The following is a 17813-nucleotide window of genomic DNA, read 5'->3' as shown; positions in this document are numbered from 1 at the left end:
ATGCGAGGATATTTTGGTCAATTTCACATATCGTGAAAGTCTGGAAGAGATGTCAACAACAGTATAAACTAAAAATGAGGTATACCAAACATCAAGGGTTAAAATGTCAGGTACACAATTCAACGATTTCGTTTGTGTTTATGTTGCCAATTTCTGATGTGAATTCAGCGGGCCGTCCCACCCTTCCTACGAGTCTCACCGACCCAGTTGCTTGCTATAGTTATATGATTTTAACATGCATGAATGAAAAAAAAACAAACATGAATGAATTCCATTTACATTTCCACAAAAAGGAAATTGAAGTTTTCATCTTCATTTCCCATTTGCTTTCAAAATCCACTTTCTTTCTTTCTTTCTTTCTTTCTCTCTTCCTTTTCCTTTTTTCCACCTTTATTTTGCTCTACAACTCACTCACAACCCTAAAGTTTGTCCCATTCTTTTCACAAGCCTGACTTTGTGTGAGCTTTGTCGCCTGTCACTCTCCCTCTTTTTAGCTCAAAGTCTTTCGATCGTAAACACGTCATACTCGTCCCTTCAACCTTTGGAGTGCAAATACTTTCCCCCAAAAGCCTTAAAAGGAATTATACTTTTAAACCAAATTAATCTAAGCATAGCACACCTGAACATTAGAGGCCTTTAATTTGATCAACGTTAAGAGTATGTCTCTCCATATGGTCGTATTAATAATAATCTTCTCCACTTTTAATCGGCATGGGACTATTATACTTTCATCCCAACATGAAATTACTCTTTAAATCTTGTCTAAACAAGACAGAAAAATAAGACGATGAAGGATAATAGTTGAAGAAGATGGAAGAACACATGGGTTTACCAGTGGAGGGAGGGAGCTTGATCAACAGAGCAGAAATTGCAAGGCTCCTCTGTATTAAACAAGCTTTGATCCTCATTCATGGCCTTCGTAAACTGAGTCTGATTCTCATAAACTTTCCTGGAAAGTTCAAAGGAATTCAACATCGAACTCAGAGAAGAGTTGTTATTAGTGGAAACAAATGAGTTCTTCTCATCTTTCAGTTCCCTTTGAATTTTCATCTTTGTTCCTTCTCTGCTTACTTTTTCCCTCAACTCTCTCACCTGCCAACGAATTTCCATTTCCATTTCAACATCAGATTAGAGCATCAAAAAGGCCAAAACCCAGTTTTCCAAATTGAAAATGGAGTTTATTTTCACTACCTTTGAAGCAAGAGAAGCATTTTCTTTCTCAAGAACATCATAATCCAGCTTAAGAGCATCGTAATTGGCTTTAAGAACTCCATAATCTCTCTCTAATTGCTTTGTTTTCCAACGGGCTCTGCGATTTTGAAACCAAATTGTTACTTGCCTTGGCTCGAGCTCTAATTCAGTAGCTATCTTCATTTTTCTCTCTGGTTCGAGCTTGTTTTCCACTTCAAAATGTCTCTCCAAGGCCTTCACTTGGTCCGGCTTCAGCCGGCGTTTTCTCTCTGGTGCCGAACCGCTGCTTCCACCGCCATCTTCACTGTTGTCTTCTTCCTCCAAACTGTCTAACATTGCCTGAAACTCCTTGCTGTAGCCGCCTATGGTGGTGGAGCTCGGTTGCTCTGAAAGAAAAACAGAGATCTTTTAGAATCCAAAAAAAAAAAAAAAAAAAACACATAATTTCCTTGCTGGGTATTTGGTTATGAGCATTATTTACCTTTAGGAGTGAAGATGGAACTGAAAGAATCCAAGGATTCTGAGCGATCAAATCTCATCATCATCACTGCAAATGAAGAAGATAACAAAAAACAGAGCAAATGGCGGAATTTTTATGGTGAAACCAAAATGATACTGCTTCTGTCTTTCTCAGCTTTCATTTCTCAATTTTTTTGAGACAGAGCCAAGCAATAGCTGAAAAGAAGTTCCTATGGAGGCTTTTTCTTAGCAAGTGGAATGGCAGAGAGAAAATAAAATAAAATGAAATGAAATGAAATTGAGATTTGTTTTTTGAATTATTGTCTAATCATTATGGATGAAATGAGTAAAGGAAAGTGAGTGAAAAATACAGTCTTTTTTGAAATGGTATACTAAGGGAATGGTGTGTAGGCTTTTCACCTCTTGTTGTTTTTATATAATCAGATTTATTCTCTTAAAAAGCTCTAAAAAAGCACCGCTTCTGCTTTCTAAATCGCTTTTTTGGGGAGGGTTCTGATCAAGGACCAGTTTTTAGCTTTGCTGGATTATGGATGGGTTGTGGCCTGGTTTTCCCTTTTGCCTTTTATCGTAGATAGACATTTATGACAACAGAATTGCCTTTTCTTTTCTAAATAAAAATATAATTAAAATAAGTTCACGAAAAATGACTGTCATAATGAAAAATTCTCATAAATCCTTAAATGCATGGTGATATCTATGGGATACCATAAGAATAAAAACATCTGAAAAAATTGAAATAAATTAATATCAAGTAGTCTGCTCAAACATTTAATAAAAATAATTATACAAACAAATATAGAATTAGTTTGAAATTTTGCTTTTCGAAGACTCTTGTCTCCTTGTTTAACACGTGCTAGACACATGCAGAGGATAAATTGTTATATAATTCCTGTAATTTTCATGGAATTATATGTAATTGCTAGTAGCCAATCTAGACATCAGTAAGTTTTTGGCACAAAGATTTTAATCCCCAAAACAAATAATATATAGAAAAAATTAAAAGCAATAATTGACACACACAAGAAATTTAGAAAAAACATGGAGAAAAAAGATGAAATAACCCAAAACGAGTAAATTCCGTACTATTTTCCACCTATCTATATTCGAATCATTTGTCGTGGTTGTAATTTACTTTACATCTATCTATCGTCAAACGACCATTGAGTCTTTTGAAAATTTGAACATTCAACTTTAGAAAAGATAATAACTGTTGAAAACTTGGGTATCTGACCACAAAAAAAATGGGATAAACAACCTAAGAGGGCTAGAGGAAGAGGGTTTCCCTACCCACAGAAAACTAAAGAGGAGATTTCCAGTTGTAAATAATTATGGAAAGGGTATAATTAAAAATGAGTTTCTTCTGAAAAAACATACCATCAAGACGAAGTGAGTTGTACTGTACACTTCTACAAAAAGACTCAAAAGAAGAAGACTTATCTTCGAACATGGGATGAGTCCTTTCCAACAAAAGATGTTAGGCGCACTCTAGCTGCGCAATTCCAACGGACTTCAGCCCGTTTAGATAAGCTCCAACCCCCAAGGACTTCTACTGCCAAATGCCAACGTGCTTGGGCATACAAACCGAAAGGCCAAGGATGTCAAGAAGGAAAGACCAAGCTTTGGTGGCAAAAGGACAACGTAGAAAGATGTGGTTAATGGACACTTCACTGTTTACATGTCCTTCGGAGGAGATTCTGTGTTTAAATTCCTCTGAGCTAAAGACCATAAGAACACCATGACTTTCTTTGGAATTCTAGACTTCCTTTTCGAGTGAAAGGGACCCTTGTCATCACCATCCCCCAGCAGACAACATAAAGCTTCTGGACTAACCCCAACCAACTATCAAGTTCCCTACCAAAAAACCCGCTGCTCAAGACCAAATCTCAGTCCCTTGAATCTTCTTTCTTGCAATTGACAATGGAAGCCTCATATACAAAATGTCCGGAAAAACAACCTTCAAAGTGTTTTCCCACAATCCATTTGTTCTTCCAAAACCTGATCTTTTTCCCCTAGACGAGCCTTGAAGTCCACAAAACTGAAAAAAAAAACACCTACTGTTGTTTGCAATTTCAAACCATGGCCTTCCTTTTGCAACTCCTTTCGGGGGAGGGTAGACCAATTGTGAGGGTCTTCACCATGATACTAGAAACCACCCTCTTCCGTAAAGCAAAGTTTTCTCGATTAAACCTCCACAGCTATTTGAAGAAGGGAATTGTTGTTTTGTTGAAAAGCCTCCATATTGAAGAGGGAGAGAAGCTTTTCCCCAATTTATTAAGTTCCTACAAGAACACTTCGAACTAATGCCACTTGAGAAGAAATTCCTAGCCATATTCTCAGTTTCATTTATGATTCTCTTTTGAGCTTTGAGGATGGAGAAATAGTACAGAGGAAGGCTATTTGTCACCGATTTTGCAAGAGTCCACCCACCACCCTTCGAAAAAGTACAATTCCTCCATTTATCAACCTTATTCCTGACCTTGTTGAACATAGGGTCCCAAAAAGTTTTGTTCTGAAAATTACCTCCCAAACGTATACCCAAATAGGAAAAAGGGAACCTTTCCACTCTTCATCCCAGCTCATTTGCATTTAACATCAAGATATCCTCTTAAATGTTGATGCCTATAAGAGAAGTTTTGGCCAAAATGAGGGAGAGACCCGAGAAAAAAACGGAAAAATTTAACCAATAACCACCAATTAGCAAGAAAACCATCCTCAGGGCAAAAAATGATGGTATCATCAGCATATTGTAAGTGGGAGATTTCCTCCTCTCTACGGCCCACGGCGAAGCCTCTAATGAATTTTCTCTGACAACAAAGGTGCACTAACCGGCTGAAGGAGTCTCCAATGAGAGTGAAAATAGGTTTTCAAATTCAACAGGACGTGTGACTCTTGAAAAGTTTGAAGGTTCACTCTTGCGCCAGGTCTTGGACTTCCCAAGAGGTTAGGGTACCGAACTTTAACCACGGGATAATTTTGACCATCTTTAACCCTCCCATATCCACTGGATTTGGGCTAGAACATCATTCCCTTTGCAAAAAAAATTCAGCAGCTTCCAGCGAGAAGCCTCTGTGAGCACCAAAATAACTTCTTTGATCAACAAGTTTCCATCTTCAAAAGAGACGATTTAAGCATGAAGAAAATGGTTGCCATGGATTGATCAACAAGTTTCCATCTTCAAAAGAGACGATTTAAGCATGAAGAAAATGGTTGCCATGGACTAACTGGAGTTCTGCAAGGATAAAACCACAATAATTTTCGTTTCTCTCTTAGAGCCACATCTAAGCAATCAATGAGGCAAGAATTAATATTTGATAGTCCACAAACCCCCCAGAGTATTGCCAATCGCCTTAAAAGTTGCCAGACTCCATAAATGAAGAGGCTCACCTTCACCCAATCCCCATACGAAGGTACAACGCTTCTTCTACCAGGAGTCTAAGAGTTTCAAACTTCCATCTTTCAAGTTAGAGGCCCAAAAGTGACCCGTCCTTTATTGGTCGCAAGGAGACAAACACAATCAGCAAGAAGACACCTCAAAAGGCTAAATCCGGCTGGAACAAATTGATGAAGAAAGAGTTTTAGGTTTGTCTTTGTAAGATCTCTAAAATCCTTGTCCAATCGTCATGAAAATCTCTGCAAGTAACGACAATGGTTTCTGCTCAGTTCGCCTCTCAAACATTCGTGTGTTTCTAGCTTCTTTCATTGTGGACCAAAAATTGTCGAGTTCAATCTTTGAGCTTTCTCAACAAACAGTCTTGTTTTCCGCTTTCTTCTCATCTTTCTCCCCTATTTCTGCAAAAGAAAAGTCTGGCACTACTGAATAACCTTTGAAACTTCACTCTCGACCTTCACTTTGTCCCTTCCATTCATGAAGACAAGAAGAAGCCACCAGAAAATGCCCGCCTACACAGGATTCGAGGGACCTCTATATTTCTTTAACCACTATAACTCAATAAAGTTGACCTCTATATTATAGTATAGGCCAAAACAATTAAAAAGATAAAAATTAGTTATACATCTATTTCTAAGACATAACAGGCGAGATCAAGTCTTCTGTAGTGAAAGACCAAACCCAATAAGAAAAAAATTACAGAACAAGCATTACTGATAGAAAGCGATCTACAGGAACTCCTACTTGTTTGAATTAGATAAGAGTATATGAAAGATTAGACAAATGAAATTAAATAAATGTGAATTAATAGTTATAGCTGCTAATGTATGGAAGAATTTCACAATAGTTCGTGTATGAAACAAAATTAGAAGGCATAGGCCTTAATATGCAGTAATAGCTAATGAAGCAGCATAGACGGCCAACAGAATCATGCTGCATTTTGGTGATCACGTGCAAAAAACTAGATTCTATTAGTGATAACTCCTTGAAGTGATAACCAAATAAAGCATACCTGACCAGGTTTGATGTTAATCCACGGATGAAGACAGAGGAGTACAACAGGAGATGTCGATACCAGCAACCTCCATAGCTTTGCAGACCCATTGCGACAGGAAAAAGGCATTACTAATAAAAACAATTTGACTACAAAATCAATGACAGAAAAAAGGCACCCACAATCCAACATCAAGAGGCAAAACGAAATAATACCTCGAAATGAAGCGCCACTAAACCAGTATTTCAACTTCACGTCCACGATTAGCCCTGCATTGAGTAGATAAATCGATAGATATAAATGAAAGTCATATGAAATAAGAACTCCATCAAATAACTGTGATCTCCATATTAGCTTGATGATTTTGTTAAAGAAGCGTATACCGAGACAGAGAAAGAGACTGAAGAAGGATTAAACATGCGTAAATTGGCAAAATGGTAGCCAATGAATTGAATAATATCATTACATGCCAAATTAATGGCCGATATCGCAGTGAAAACAAAATTGAAACCCTAACCAATTGATCTTCACTTCAACCAATTAAAATGTACAGTTCGATAAAGAACATACGATGAGAAAACAAAAATAGCGCGCGTACCGCCGCCGGCGGATTGCAAACCCTAAGGTGGACTGAGGCGCCGCCGGCAGCCCCTCTCCCTCGACTTCCGTTCCCGCGAATTGCAGCAGCCGATATGGTAGCGTGCGCGCGCACTCATCTTGTTTAATTTTTTTCTTGATAATATTTAATTAATAAAAATATTTTCTCTCGCTCCTTATCTCACAAATACTTTATTAATAATTTTTAAATTTTATTTTTAAAAATTTTAAAAATATCAGTCTTTTTTTTTTTTTAATTAAGAACCTAAAATTATTTTATTTTTATTTTTTTATAATTAAAAACTTCAACATTTGTATTAAATTTTAAAATTTAAATTTTAAAATAATTAGTTTATTAAATATAAAATAAAATTTGGCGTTAAACAAATAATTTAATGAGTTTGGGCGTGATGTTTGCATGGCCATCCATGATGAGACGATCGATTTGGAAAGAATAGAACATGTCGAACATATTTCGGGTCATAAACAATCCAAATCCGAACGAGCAATCCGAAGGATAAACGATCTTCGGGCCATTGGCGCAAGCTGTGAAGCGCCATCGGAATCAAACTCTTCGATTCTCAATCTCAATCCCAATTTCAAACTCCCACCTCATTTACCTACTGCAATACGAAGATCCATAATCTTTTCAGTGTAGAGCATGCTCATTACTGGCATTGGCAATCTACTCAACCGCTTGCTTGATCGGAATCTTAGGGAAGATACGCCAATCGTCGACCAAAGGTTGGAATCATTCATTTCTGTTTCATATCGTTTGATTTATATTCAATCTAGGAGCTGCTGCACGCTAAGCTTTTTACAGCTGACTGATCTTTTGATGTTCATAACATTAAGTTTGTTTCTCTTTGGTCGAAATCTGAACGGAAATGACTTACTTCTTCTGTTTATCGAATGGTTTTGGAATGTATCAGCATCCTCAAGGCTGTCCTCGATGGCATATCTCTGGTTAATTTTTACTTTTATTATTATTGTTATTATTATTTGCAGTTCTACGTGTTTGAAGCTCAATATTCAGTTCCAGGGAGTAGAATTGCGCTATTTGGAAAATGCAGCACATTCCAGCCACTCTCGAGGAACAGTTGTTACTGAAAGCAATCAAGGAAGAATGTTCTTGGGAGAGTCTCCCGAAACGGCTGCAAGCTACTCTGTCCTCCAAAGAAGATTGGCATAGAAGGTTAGAAACATGTGTTGGTCGTCTTTATGTTTTACCTTGACTCCTCCGGTGGTGCACTATGGAATAGATGTAGGTACGTCCCCTGTATCAGGAAACCAAAAGGTGTAAATTATCATAAATCGTCTTACAATTGAGGAATTTGCTCCCATGTGTTTCTTCACATTTCACTCATCCTACGAAATTTAGATATTTCAGACATTATTGGAAAGGTTAAAGTTTAAGTGCATTAGCCACCACAGATGATTTATGCCACACTCATGTAACGAGGTATCGTTAGCCAAAATGTTCCTAGTACAACCTTTGGGCAGACTTCGAGCTGTTATTTAGCTATAACTAAATCAGAAATAGTGCCCCTTTAAAATTTTAGTTCAAGGATTCTGGTTTATGGCTGTTCTATTGGATTTGGTTTTTGTCTCAAGCTACGGACTTATATACTGTTAGCATACACCCTTCCTTATAGAAATTTAGTCACCCTTCCTTAGAGAACACCAACTAGAGGCCAAGATTGTAACCATCTCCCAAAAAGTTATCATCTTCTTTAAAAGAATCTCCTATTTATTTCCACTCGCGATTTACGGAGAAGAGATTTTGATGCATAGATGCAAAGGGTTATCCTCTCTTACTTGAACGGATGTGTACAAAGAATTGGATTCAACACTTCTTTAGTGGTTTTAGGGAAACATTACCGGATGCCAAAAATGTAGAGCAAGACATACCACCGTTTAAAGGTGTCAGTTTAAGAATTAATGACCTATTCTATTCCCTTTTATGCACTAATTTGGTAAAAGTTGGATACTAGCGTACGTTTTTTTTAAAGTTTATTTAACCACTTGTATTGACTCCCCCAAGCATAAAGTGCAGATAAAAAAATTAACCATTATATACAGAGTTTAATACACAGAGATACATTTCCTGGTGTCAGGGGCATAGGAAATATGTGCTGGTGAAGTTACCTAAAACCTCTGATAACCACCTGATTTATTATAATTTATAAATTGAATTTTTTGCTTGTCAATATCCCCCATTTGTTTCTTCAACTTCGTTTTTCTGTGCCATTACTTTGTACTATAAATTATTTGGTCCAAAAACTATACTTCATGATCTCTACTGTTTGGAGTATTTCTGGCAGAGTCCTAGTGCTTGGGTTGGGAAGACTAATTTTATTCCACTTCATTTGTCAAATAAGAACACTTCACTTTTTATTTCTTCATTGAGATATATTTTCCTGTTTATAAAAGAAAATTTCGTTATTGTTTATTTCTTTTAAAAAAAAATTCTTTCTTGTTAATATATTTCCTTAAGGAACGCACATTCGGTATTCTCTAGTGTTTGAACATAAAGTGGCGATTTCCCTGTCACTTAACCAATTAAAAAGTTGTCTGGTTGGCAGCAGTTTAAATACTGGCAATTGACGGCATATAATGCTAAAAAATATGAGCATTATTAATCCAAGCTCTCCTGATTTATGAAATGGATCACTTTCTTCAATACTGATACATGCTAATTTCATGTAGGATTATTGACCACTGTATAAAGAAGAGACTCCAATGGAACACTAGTTTTGTTCGCAAAGTATGCAAAGAAAGTGAATATTATGATGATATGATGCGGTATCTGCGAAGGAACCTAGCGGTCTGTGTTGTAGCAAAAGTTCTCATATTATTTATTGATCCAGTACCGCCTTTGATGATTGCTAAAGTTCTACTGCAGTATAAATTTCTACTTATTAACTGTTGTCTTGTAAGGTATAACTATGGAAATTTTGTTCTCAGAGATGGTTGCAATGTTTTGAACTAGATAACATGTTTTAAACTTCTACCAACTTGGAGTATTGCCACACAAGGATTGTAAAAAGACTAGTATTTACCTATTATTCAAAAAACCATACATGCTGTAAAACGAAAACCTAGGTTTGTTGGGGCTCTAACTGATGGGTTGGATATAGTGGCAATAGTCCTTCTACTCAACCAAGTAGTTATGAGATAAAACCCTTTTGGGTCCATTCATTTATAATATTATCTCATGTATTTTGACCACAAATAGTTGGCAGTCTCTAATTCTTGACCTAATGAAGGTTGAGGGTCTCATGAAAGGAATTGTTTTTGTACAAAAAGGTTCTTTGGTATCTGAACTCTGTCAGAATTTATAGACAAGAAAACTACATTGGCATGCACACATGTCACCACCTGATTTAAATTTTATTTTACCCCTTAGTGTTTAAAACATGGACATTTTTCTTGCAGCTATTTCCTTATCACCTTGCGGAGTATGTTTGCCGTGTAATGAGAATATCACCTTTTAGATATTACTGCGATATGATATTTGAGGTCATGAAAAATGGTTAGTGCTTCCTTACAACTTATGCAATGCATTTACTTGGCGTGAGCCTATTATAAATTTATTAGTTAAGAATTAATTAAGTGTACTATACCACGTTTATAAGAATTGATCCTGTCGTAATCTAGTAGCTAAAACCTGAGGTATGTGATAATTCACCATGGTATGAGTGTAGGTGATTTTGAATTCAGATATTTGCTTTCATGTTCCTTCCCCATTTTGACATAATTGTATGAATGGTGCACATTATGAATTCAAGTAATATTGGAGCCTGCCAATAATTGACAGGACATCTTATATATTGAATGGAATTAATTTGCATGACATAGATTAAACCATGGTCGTGGAGAACCCCTAAAGGACCCAAACATCTTTTTGAGTTTACAAGTTACTGAACTTTGTAGGGTTGTAAAGTCGTTCAAACTTTAAGCTTAGAGATCATTAATAGTTTTGTAGAACCTTTCTACCATTAATTTGATGTAGGCTAAACTTTAGTTCCTGGAGTTTCACTAAATCTCTTTTTCCAATTACTATCTTTCTTATAATACATGGTGGTCCTAAATTGATTCTGTCACACCTTAGGGACTTGTTTTTTCTTGAAAGTTGAGGAAGTCATGATTTCTGATAGTTACTGTGACTTGATAAAATTAATGTTAATATCAAATCAAGGGAATTGTTATGTTTTGAAGGAACAGATATGATTCTCTGCTTTATCCCTTGTTCAGCATCCTATATCCTTTTGATGGCTTTAGATTATTATTGTGACTTGATAGTTTCCACATGCTTTTCTTTCCTTGCAGAGAACCCTTATGATAGCATCCCAAATTTCAGTGCGGCTGATGCACTGCGGTTGACTGGAATTGGAAGGAATGAATTTATTGATATCATGAATAAGTGTAGATCCAAGGTACTAGATATTTGTTTGTGTGTTTTGTATTTATGGTTCATAATCGGGACTTGTTTAGCTTCAGTGTTCTTTTTCATGCTCTTTGACATCTGCTACTAGCACATCTTTTGCAAACATATTGTAAGTACACAATACCTACAGACCTCACAGAGCCACTGCCAAAAACTAGTAGAAATTTTCTTTAATATGGAAAGGACCAAGTATGTATTAGAGATGTTCCATGCCTTTATATCCATGTTCTCTACAGATGCACCCTTGTCGGCAGAAAGCCATAAATTTTCATTTAATTTATTATGTACATTTACAATGGTATTGTCGTTTTTCCACCTGCAAATATTGGATTGTGTTCACATCACATGTGAAGCTTTTTTTAATCATTCGTCTGCATTGAGATTGTTTGTACATTAATATCCTTTTCTTCCTTTGAGAAATCCAGAAAATTATGTGGAAGCTAAACAAGTCAATTGCAAGAGAACTTTTACCAAGTCAACCTATTGATTTTGTTGTCGATCCATGGTGGGGAGTTTGTCTTGTAAACTTCACGTTGGAAGAATTTAAGGTGAATTTTCAAATCAATCTTAGTTCCATGTTCAAATTTGTGCTGTAGTGTGCAACAAACAATTTTTAAAAAAAATTATAAATATGGCAATGCATAAATGATTTTCTTTTCTATTTTCCGTCATTTGATTTGAATATTTGCTTTTTTAACAAAAATGTAGAAACTCTCAGAAGAAGAAATGGCAACTATTGACAAAGTTTGTAAGGAGGAGGCTAATTCATTTATTCTCTTCGACCCAGACATTGTAAAAGGTCTCTACAGAAGGGGATTGATCTACTTTGACGTTCCTGTTTATCCAGATGATCGTTTTAAGGGTAAGCAATCAAGTTTCAAACATATGTTTATTTAATTGGATTAGATGATGGATGAGTTTCTTTAATTCGATGTTATTCGTGTAAGACATTTTTCTGGACTGACACCTGAAAGACCTTCGATTAGTGTATGGACTGTGTATCTCATATTGATTTTCGAAGTCATATCTGCTGACTGCTGGTTTATCTCATACAAGCATACGTTCATGCCATACAATTCTTTGGCTACTACTGCTGTTCGTTTGAGCTTCTTTACAAAAATTATAAAATGTTTTTTTTCAGTATCGTCTTGTATATGTGTCAAGTTTCGTGGTTTGACAATATAATAACAGTTTTGCAGTCTTAAACTTAGCTTGTAGACTTTTTGTTAATCTAAATTGTTGCTGTGTACTGGAAAAAGTTACACTTAATAATAAGTATAAATTGGCACATTGGCCTTATTGGAACCACTCCTATGTAAGAGGCGATGAATTGGAGATGCTAATGCTTTAAGTGATACAGTTTCAAGACTTGAAGGGTTTGTTTCCAACCGAGAACAATCCTACGAAGACCCGATTGAGGAGTAAGGCAATTATCTGCTGCAGCCTGTTTCTTTTTAGTATTACTTATCTGAGTGGGCTTTATGAAGAAAAGTCAATTTTTCAGGTTATTGTATGCAGTTTTTGTTGTTTCAAGTGAAAATGCAACTGTGGCTGAACTGGCAGCGACATTACAGGCTGACCTATTGCAGCTTCAGGCTGCTGCATCTTTTGCTTGTAGATTGGGATGGGCAGTAAAAGTAATTGATCCAGCATCCGTTCTTCAAGATACAAGCATACCTAACTCTCCTAGAACAGTTTTTGGTGATGAAGATGGTTCTCTAGCTGCTTCAGGTTCATCAAACATGCTTTCTGATGGCGATGGTTCTCAGCAAGGGTATTCCGGGACAGATAGTTTGGGACCAGATTGTGCTCATCGCGTTGCTTTTGTAGTAGATGCTAATATAACATCATATCTCATGATGGGGTCTGTTTCACCAGGTCTGTCTTTTAGCTTCCCCAGGTTTGTCTTTTAGCTTTTCAGTGGTGTTTTTTTTAATATAATTTGCTACTAATTTATAACTTTTATATTAGTAATAATATTATTATTACTAATTTTACTTTTATTTGTACAAAACATAGTTTCTTTTTCCTCTTCATCTTTAGAATCAAACATTTATGGAAAGAAACGAAACAACAACCAAGAGAAGTAAAACTAAATGTTCTACAAAAGAATTGAAAAGCTGGCTTGGACAACTGAGACTTTATCTGTGAGATAGGACAAACCCTTTGCCATTAACTGAGACTTCGGTATCAAATGCCTAAGGAATATAAAGCCTTTGTTTTACTTATTGCATTGGATGGGCTACCTGTATGGATGACTTGATGACCTAAGTTTGTGTGGACAGCGTGTCTATTATTATGATTTGAAAGAGAGTAATTTTGGTGATTCCAAATCCAAAATGGGAAGCACAATAGTTTAATGTAATTGGAAATACTCTTAATTGGTGGCTCCGAAACTTCCAAAACCAAAATTTTCTTGTGGTTATGTCACTAAAACTGATTACGTTCTCTTTATTTATGAATGTACAGTTTTTAATTTATTGCAATCCCTCAGTTCCCTATATCAAGATGGACTATCTTGAGGGAGGGACGACATTAACTTCCTTTTCCATATTTCCAGTTCGGAGTCCTAAATTACTGGATATCTCTTAAACTACTGTATTTTTTGCTTAAGCAGCATTATGAACCATGCAATTGAATATTGGTCAAACATTTGGCGTAGGAAAGTATGGTGGTAATGTTGATATATGACATTGTGTATAAAGTTAGTTAAACAACATGTACAACTTGCCTTCCATCTTCTTCTACGCCTATTTCACTTTCCCGTAGCAGCCTTAATTAGGGTTGTCCTCGTATATGGATAAATATTGGGCCGCCATGATATCTTTATGACCTACTTTGTAATATATTTTGCTTTATATTTACTTATGAGGAAATGTAAGCTTATGCATTTGGAATCCTTATTGTTGCTGTTAATTTGTTGGATCAGGACTGAAATCCCATGCTGTAACCTTGTATGAAGCTGGAAAACTAGGCCATGCTTGCATTGCAGATCTTTGCAAAGATCTAACTACCTTAGAAGGAGCAAAGTTTGAGGGTGGACTGCAGGAATTTGCAAACCATGCATTTAGCCTACGTTGTGTTTTAGAATGTTTATTGGTAGGTGGAGTTGCCATTAATGCGAAAGGAGAGGAGGGAATCTTTGATAAACTAGATGCACAAGCTTCTGACAACAATGAATCTTCGTCTTTGGTAACAGACACTTCTTCAGGTGAAAAGTTAGAATACTCGACTACTGATGATCAGAAATGTTCCGCAGTGCTACTTAAGGGTTCTGCCTCATCCGAATCTCTTAAAAACAGCGTTGGTGATGATATGAACTCTGCTAATTGTTTAAATGGTAGGACTTCCTTTAGTCAAGCATCGGACCCAGTTCCTCATCTCCAAATCGATAATAAATCAACTCAGATTGATGAGCTAGATATTGGAGAATCACTCAAGAGAATAAAGAAATATCAAGTTGATATTCTTCGCTGTGAAAGCTTGGCTTCTCTTGCTCCTTCAACATTAAATCGGTTGTTTCTTCGTGACTATGATGTTGTTGTCTCTATGATTCCTCTTCCTCCATCATCAATTCTTCCAGGACCAACAGGCCCTATCCATTTTGGTCCTCCATCTTATTCATCTATCACACCTTGGATGAAATTGGTTTTATATTCAACTGTAGCCAGTGGGCCACTTTCAGTTATACTAATGAAAGGGCAATGCCTGCGTATGCTTCCTGCACCATTGGCTGGATGTGAGAAAGCCTTAATATGGTCTTGGGGTGGTTCCAATATTGGTGGCCTGGGAGGAAAATTTGAAGGCAATTTTGTAAAAGGAAGCGTACTTTTACATTGTTTAAACGCACTTCTCAAATACGCGGCTGTGTTGGTGCAGCCCCTCAGTAAATATGATATTGATAAAAACGGGAAAGCCATTACCGTTGATGTTCCTTTACCCTTAAAGAATTCTGATGGCTCAATTACTCAAGTAGGTAATGATCTGGATCTATCTAAAGAAGAGATTTCCGGCGTGAACTCCTTGTTAATTGTTGTAGCAAAGAAGATAGAACTGTGGGCAGTTGGTTATATTCGGCTGTTGAAGCTCTTCAAAGAAAGGGAGTCGGAAAACTTTTCTTCGGATGACACGAACTATGAATGGGTACCATTGAGTGTTGAATTTGGAATACCACTTTTTAGTCCCAAGTTATGTGACAATATTTGTAGAAGAGTGGTCTCATCTGAATTACTTCAGTCAGATTTACGGCATAAGCATCATGAAGCAATGCAAGGGTTGAGAAAGAGATTGCGTGATGTTTGTTCGGAATACCAAGCAACAGGTCCAGCTGCAAGACTTTTGTATCAGAAGGAGCAACCTAAAGAACTTTCCAAACAACTCCTGAACTATGCTAGTGGAAGGTGGAATCCACTAGTGGATCCTTCTTCTCCCATTTCAGGAGCTGCGAACGAACATCAGAGGCTAAAGCTTGCTAATCGGCATCGCTGTTGCACGGAAGTTTTGAGTTTTGATGGTACCATTCTTAGGTCTGTCTACATTTCCCATTACTTATGTTACACAATGTTTAGATCGAGGTGCACGTGGGTACAGTTTTAAGCATGCTCCTTGGATTGCATATGCTTATTGATTAGAAAGAGTCTCTGCTAAGCTTCCTGAACCAGAAAATTTGGAGACGAATAAGAATGTTTCATAGAACTCTGATAACTGCATCCATTTGACATGTTTATTATAAGAAACGGAGAAGAGGGCACAGCCTAAGGGCAAGGGGTGAGAAATCCCTCGCCACCAAACAACTATACAAGCATACCTTCCCAACAATACATGACCTGAGTTAGGCTAGACTTCCAAAATAAATCCGTGTCTAAGGCCTCAACCATTCAGTGCTTCCAACACCTACCTCTAAACCCAAAAGCCTTTAAAGTCTGCTCCCACCCTATCATACATTCATCTCAGAATAAGATGGTCCAAGCCTTCCTCACCATTAAAGCATAACAGAGACTGAGAGAGAGACTAAACTTACTAAACTTTCCTTCTTAGATTTACAAACACATAATCTCTCCCCCCTCAACGAAGGCTTGGGTATCACTAATGATAAATGTATCCCTTGTCTCTTCGTCGTTAAGTCACCAACTTCTTAAGACCTTCTAGTCTCGTTTCATAACTCTGTTAGTTTCGACTTCTGTGAGTTGGAATTTCTTTAAAACTTGATTTATTACTGCTAGTTTCAACTTCTGAGATCGACTAACGTTGGAATCGTCACGAGTTGATCCATTCATACAAACCTGCTGTTAGATGAGACACTTATTTTTTAATTATGAATTTACTCAGTAGTTCTATATATTATATATGTATGGGGAGGGGTAGGAAACTATCTTTTAGTATAAAGGTTTGATAATGGTGGGTGGTGATGTCTTCAATGACATTGCATTTTCTGCTTTTTTTATTCACTCTCCAAAGTGTCCTAACAAAGTATTAGGTAAACACTGAGGAGGGATTGTCACCATGATTGTAGGCAGCTGCAAAGGCAATAATTTTACGGTATCATGCACTAATAGTATGAATGATATTTTCAGATCCTACGCTTTGGCGCCCGGGTATGAGGCTGCCACAAGGCCAATAGAGGAAGCCCTTCCTAATTCGAAAGGAGAATCAGATGAAACCGACAGCAAGGAAGTAGTACTCCCTGGTGTGAATATGATTTTCGATGGTACCGAGTTACATCCATTCGATATAGGTGCTTGCCAGCAGGCTCGTCAACCAATTGCCTTAGTAGCAGAAGCAGCAGCAGCCTCAGCAGCTGCAACTAAATAGGCTTTGCAGCCATTGACATTTTCTTGGGTAGAAGAATAGACAAGGTAATGCAACTGAGAATATATTTAATTTGATTCTTTCATATGTTTCATCCTTGGGGCAACTAAACTCAATGAAAGTTCGAGATTAGGTCCGAGGTAATGATTACCGTTACTTTGTTGGTGTATCGTACCCATCTCGAGCTTCTTGCCCTGGGGTGCATATATAGTTACCACTGTTTGTTAATGTATCCATGATTCCATTAGAGTAGAGATCTTGAACTGATCAAAGCTATCATATTGTGGTTGCTTGCTTTTTAAGCCACTTATTTATTCATGAGATTTTCCATGATGGCAGCAGTTTTGAAGAGATCAGTTAATGTGTAAACAGGTGCTTTAATTCCAAGTTTTAACATATTATTTCTGCTTTTTATTTATTTTTTAAAATTTAATATATAAGGAAGGGTGATTTCGAATCTCTAACCACTTGATTGAAGATACGTATCTTTATTGATTAAACTATACTCACGTTGATAACGATTGACAATGCATTCTACTAAATTCAAGTAGAGACAAACGCATTTCAAAAGACTTTGTTCTTGACCTTTTTTTTAGAATAACATCTTGATTCGACGACTCGTCTTCCTTTCCTTCAAAATTCACTCGGCTAGGTGTGAGTGTTTAAATATATTATATATTGATAAGCCAGTGTAGAAGTAGCACGCTCTTCTTCTCTCGTCTTCAACCTTTGCAACTCAAACTTCCCTTCCACCTTCCATTTTCTCCTCTCTTCTTCGCCGCTGTCTTCATGGCTATGGCTTCCTCCAAAGTTGTCGTCCTTGTCCTCTTGTGAAATTAGTATTTTATGGATTAAGCTAGGTCTAATCGATAATTAATATTTTAGTTATTGAGTCGAATGCTAGA

The 17813-nt window shown here is 36.8% G+C and overlaps 2 protein-coding genes and 1 long non-coding RNA gene across 10 annotated transcripts; 1 reads left to right on the top strand and 2 right to left on the bottom strand.

Moving 5' to 3' along the window:
* Window positions 1-620: 620 nt before the first annotated feature.
* LOC111446073 (homeobox-leucine zipper protein ATHB-5-like) lies at window positions 621-2410 on the bottom strand. The gene is made up of 3 exons (XM_023084733.1): window positions 1673-2410; window positions 1192-1577; window positions 621-1092 (listed from the first exon to the last, which is right to left on the bottom strand). Exons 1-3 carry the CDS (start codon window positions 1734-1736, stop codon window positions 829-831), a joined length of 714 nt encoding a protein of 237 aa, XP_022940501.1. The 5' UTR covers window positions 1737-2410; the 3' UTR covers window positions 621-828.
* A 2449-nt stretch (window positions 2411-4859) lies between these two features.
* Window positions 4860-6768, bottom strand: LOC111446079. 4 transcript variants are annotated; one of them, XR_002711004.1, is made up of 4 exons: window positions 6652-6768; window positions 6269-6322; window positions 5056-6184; window positions 4860-4900 (listed from the first exon to the last, which is right to left on the bottom strand). It is a non-coding gene; the product is annotated as an uncharacterized LOC111446079 (long non-coding RNA). The 4 variants fall into 4 exon arrangements; XR_002711003.1 differs by having other exon boundaries at window positions 4866-5610; window positions 6072-6184; XR_002711002.1 differs by having other exon boundaries at window positions 4866-5601; window positions 6072-6184.
* Window positions 6769-7140: 372 nt separating this feature from the next.
* LOC111446071 (protein FAM91A1-like) lies at window positions 7141-17239 on the top strand. Of its 5 annotated transcripts, XM_023084725.1 has the most exons (12): window positions 7141-7394; window positions 7583-7616; window positions 7693-7845; window positions 9360-9477; window positions 10089-10185; window positions 10983-11089; window positions 11526-11648; window positions 11809-11962; window positions 12461-12521; window positions 12605-12978; window positions 14030-15626; window positions 16674-17239. In XM_023084725.1, exons 3-12 carry the CDS (start codon window positions 7718-7720, stop codon window positions 16909-16911), a joined length of 2997 nt encoding a protein of 998 aa, XP_022940493.1. In that variant the 5' UTR covers window positions 7141-7394; window positions 7583-7616; window positions 7693-7717; the 3' UTR covers window positions 16912-17239. The 5 variants fall into 5 exon arrangements, with proteins under 5 accessions (XP_022940493.1, XP_022940494.1, XP_022940490.1 ...); XM_023084726.1 differs by lacking the exon at window positions 7583-7616 and having other exon boundaries at window positions 7687-7845; XM_023084722.1 differs by lacking the exon at window positions 7583-7616 and having other exon boundaries at window positions 7659-7845.
* Window positions 17240-17813: the final 574 nt, after the last annotated feature.

This window comes from Cucurbita moschata, unplaced genomic scaffold, assembly GCF_002738365.1.
Source record: "Cucurbita moschata cultivar Rifu unplaced genomic scaffold, Cmos_1.0 Cmo_Scf00008, whole genome shotgun sequence".
Classification (NCBI taxonomy): Eukaryota; Viridiplantae; Streptophyta; class Magnoliopsida; order Cucurbitales; family Cucurbitaceae; genus Cucurbita; species Cucurbita moschata.
This window is presented reverse-complemented; position numbering and strand designations above follow the sequence as displayed.